At 45.3% G+C, this 3,096-nt stretch overlaps 1 protein-coding gene across 1 annotated transcript; it reads left to right on the forward strand.

Moving 5' to 3' along the window:
• Positions 1-94: 94 nt before the first annotated feature.
• On the forward strand, positions 95-1,726 carry LOC116379479 (uncharacterized; the record flags this gene model as incomplete). The annotated part of the gene is made up of 2 exons (XM_031841436.1): positions 95-148; positions 245-1,726. Coding segments are annotated over 2 exons (1,536 nt in total), but the record flags the coding sequence as incomplete, so codon positions are not given.
• Between the last annotated feature and the right edge of the window lie 1,370 nt (positions 1,727-3,096).

Genomic DNA, 3,096 nt, shown 5'->3' on the forward strand with positions numbered 1-3,096 from the left:
TGCAAACAAAACGAGGTGGTCAAAAACTCCACAGGGAAACTTTTTAGGTCAAATCTTTGAAGCAGTGAAGCTAAATCCTTTTCTCATTTTGCAGACTGTTAAACTCAGCCAAGTGAGAGTGAGGAAGGAGAACGATGGTGACTCCACGGTGAGTACACTGTGATGCACTGCATGCACAAAAAGTCTGCATTTTCATTTCATCAACAAGGACATTTTTAACTGTTCTCACTCTGGTTTCCTGCAGGGTGAACATTTACATCGTTTCACTGTGAAATGCAGTCCTACCGACCAGGAGGAATACAATATTACCTGTGATCAAACTTGCACAGTGCTGGAGGCAATAAAATCAAGTAAAAAATATCAGGAGCTGATGTTTACAGATGAAAACATTGTGATTCAGTTGGGTAAAGAGGATAGGGCATTGGCTGTTGCAACACATTTTCCTTGTTCTTGTATCCGTGAAGGTGAGACTCTGATCTTATCACTCAAAAAGAAAAAGGTTGAACAGGCCCAACATTACAAAACGGTGCATTCAAGAGACAAGTATTCTGTCTTCTTCATTGACACAGCTGGAGGACTAAACACTAAAACAAAGAAGCTTTTTATAAGCAGTGCGGTCAAACAGTTCAAGTATCTGTGTGTCTATGGGGAGAAGGGAATGACTGTGGAAGAGGCTCTTAAAAGAGACGGTCGCTTCATTGAGGATCTTAGAAACTTCACTCTGTCGGACAATAAGAATCCAAGCTGTCTCCATAACTGCACAGAAATAGTTGACAACCTAGATGGAAAAGAGTTCAAGATACGTCTTCCACGAAACAAGAGATCAAATGAAAGCATGCAGGAAACCCCGGGTGCATCAGATATCTCACAACAGAGACGTGAGCGTGAAATGGCAGTCTTAGAGGTACTACAGCAGACAGGAACCAGTGTCAGAGCAGCAGTGGCAAACAAAGACAGAAACATTGAGGAAATTCATGGAAAACTGCGTGAGCAGTTCCCAGGTCTGAAAGAACTGATGGAGAGTAGATTCCCTGATGATTCTTATCAGAAAGCACTGGAGCTGAGGAGAGAAGACTTTGGAAAGATCCAGCGCTCATTCAGTGAAGTTCACAGAGTCAGAAAACCTCAGATAATTTGTATCACGTGTGTGCGACGTTGCGGTGCTCTCCAAGTCAGGCTTTACCTGTCTATCTACTTGTTGTCTCTTTTTCCATCTGGTAGGACCAGAATTAAGTATGACAGGGTGACCTTATTGCAGCTAGGGGAGATTGGTGACAAGGGATTCTTCAACCCTAGCGAGATCGATAGCTTCTCGGAGCTACATCGTCATGGTGGAGTAACACCGAGACAGGCGGCAGCCTGGGGCTCCACCGTCAACCAGAGGCCGCCACGTAAATGCGTTAGGCGAGGAAGCATCCAGCGGAGACTCTGGCACCTGGTTCGCCGAGGAAGGCTTCCCCTCCCGGTCATACTTTTTGCGAACGTACAGTCTCTAGTAAACAAGATGGACGAGCTCCTGTGCCGAATAGCTACACAAAGGTATATTCAGGACTGTTCTGTGTTGTGCTTCTGTGAAACATGGCTCGGAGAGACGACACCTGATGAGGTCATAACACCGGGGGGCTACAAAGCCTTCAGAGCCGACCGCAAAGCCGCGGACTGCGGCAAAACCCGCGGGGGAGGAACCGCGATCTTCGTCAAACTGTCCTGGTGTACTGACACGAAGGTAATATCCCAGTCCTGCTCCAAGGATGTGGAATATATTACACTAAGGTGCAGGCCATTTTATCTGCCAAGAAGACTGCAGAGCATCATTTTGAGTGTTGTGTATGTGCCCCCCTGCGCCAATGAGGACAACGCACTCAGGGAATTGCACGATATGATCAGCAGACATGAGATTACGTATCCGCTCGCCGCTGTTGTTGTTCTGGGGGATTTCAATCATTGTAATCTGAAGAAAACGATGCCTAAACTCCACCAGTTTGTGAATTTCCCGACAAGAGGAAACAACACTTTAGACCACTGCTACAGTAACATAAAGAAGGCATATACTGCTGTCCCCAAACCCCATTTTGGCAGGTCCGACCACCTGGCAATCCTGCTACAGCCCACTTACATCAGAGACCCAGTCACTGTATGACTGTGAAGATGTGGAATGAGCTCTGAAGCAGGTTAAACTATGCACGGCTGCTGGACCTGATGGAGTGTCACGAGAGTCCTGAAGGCCTGTGCTGAACAGGAAATAGTCCCACGTTCCTTGATGTCCTCTGTTATAATTCCAAAGAAACCGTTCATACACATACAGGTTGAATGACTTCAGGCCAGTGGCACTTACCTCGGTTGCTATGAAGTGCCTGGAAAAGCTGGTTCTTCAATCCATAAACTGTGTTGTTCCAGACGAGGACCCCTTACAGTTTACCTGCCACACAAACAGATCGGTGGATGATGCTCTGGCACTCCACTCAACACTTGAACACTTGGACACTTGGACATTAGCAGAACCTATGTGCACATTCTCTTTTTGGATTACGTCTCTTCCTTCAATGCAATCCAGCCGATGAAGCTGACAAACCTCACGTTTCCAACATCCACCTGCAACTGGATTTTGGACTTCCTGGTAGACAGACCAGCAGACACTGAAGACCCAAATTACAAATAAGTTTCGAATGACTCTGGAAGTTTGTATGTGGAGGACGTCGGAGTGGTGGATGGATCAAAAAAACACCCAGGAGGCTGCTGTCCATTTCCTGTTGTTGCCTAAACATAACCAAGTATTTCTGTTGCGTTTTAGTTTTGTTTTAATTTCGTAGTCGAAACCGTGAGGATTTCCACTAAATCCAACAAAGTACTGTTGTGCCATTTCACAACTCACAGCTTTAATCGCATGTTTGAAACTGCGACCGTAATCTGGGTTTCCTTTGAAATGAAATGAAGATTACAGTTTAGTTGTTAATTGATAACTTTGCAGGAGGCAGGGTGGTACTTTTGGGTTTTATTTTGTGTATCTTTTGATTGTTGGCATACTGTACTTATACATCTGCTTCTAACTTGTTTGTGGAGGTGGTAGTGCTGTAGAGTTGAGCAATCATTTTATTT

Source organism: Anarrhichthys ocellatus, unplaced genomic scaffold (genome assembly GCF_004355925.1).
Source record: "Anarrhichthys ocellatus isolate YVR2014 unplaced genomic scaffold, GSC_Weel_1.0 scaffold4413, whole genome shotgun sequence".
NCBI lineage: Eukaryota > Metazoa > Chordata > Actinopteri > Perciformes > Anarhichadidae > Anarrhichthys > Anarrhichthys ocellatus.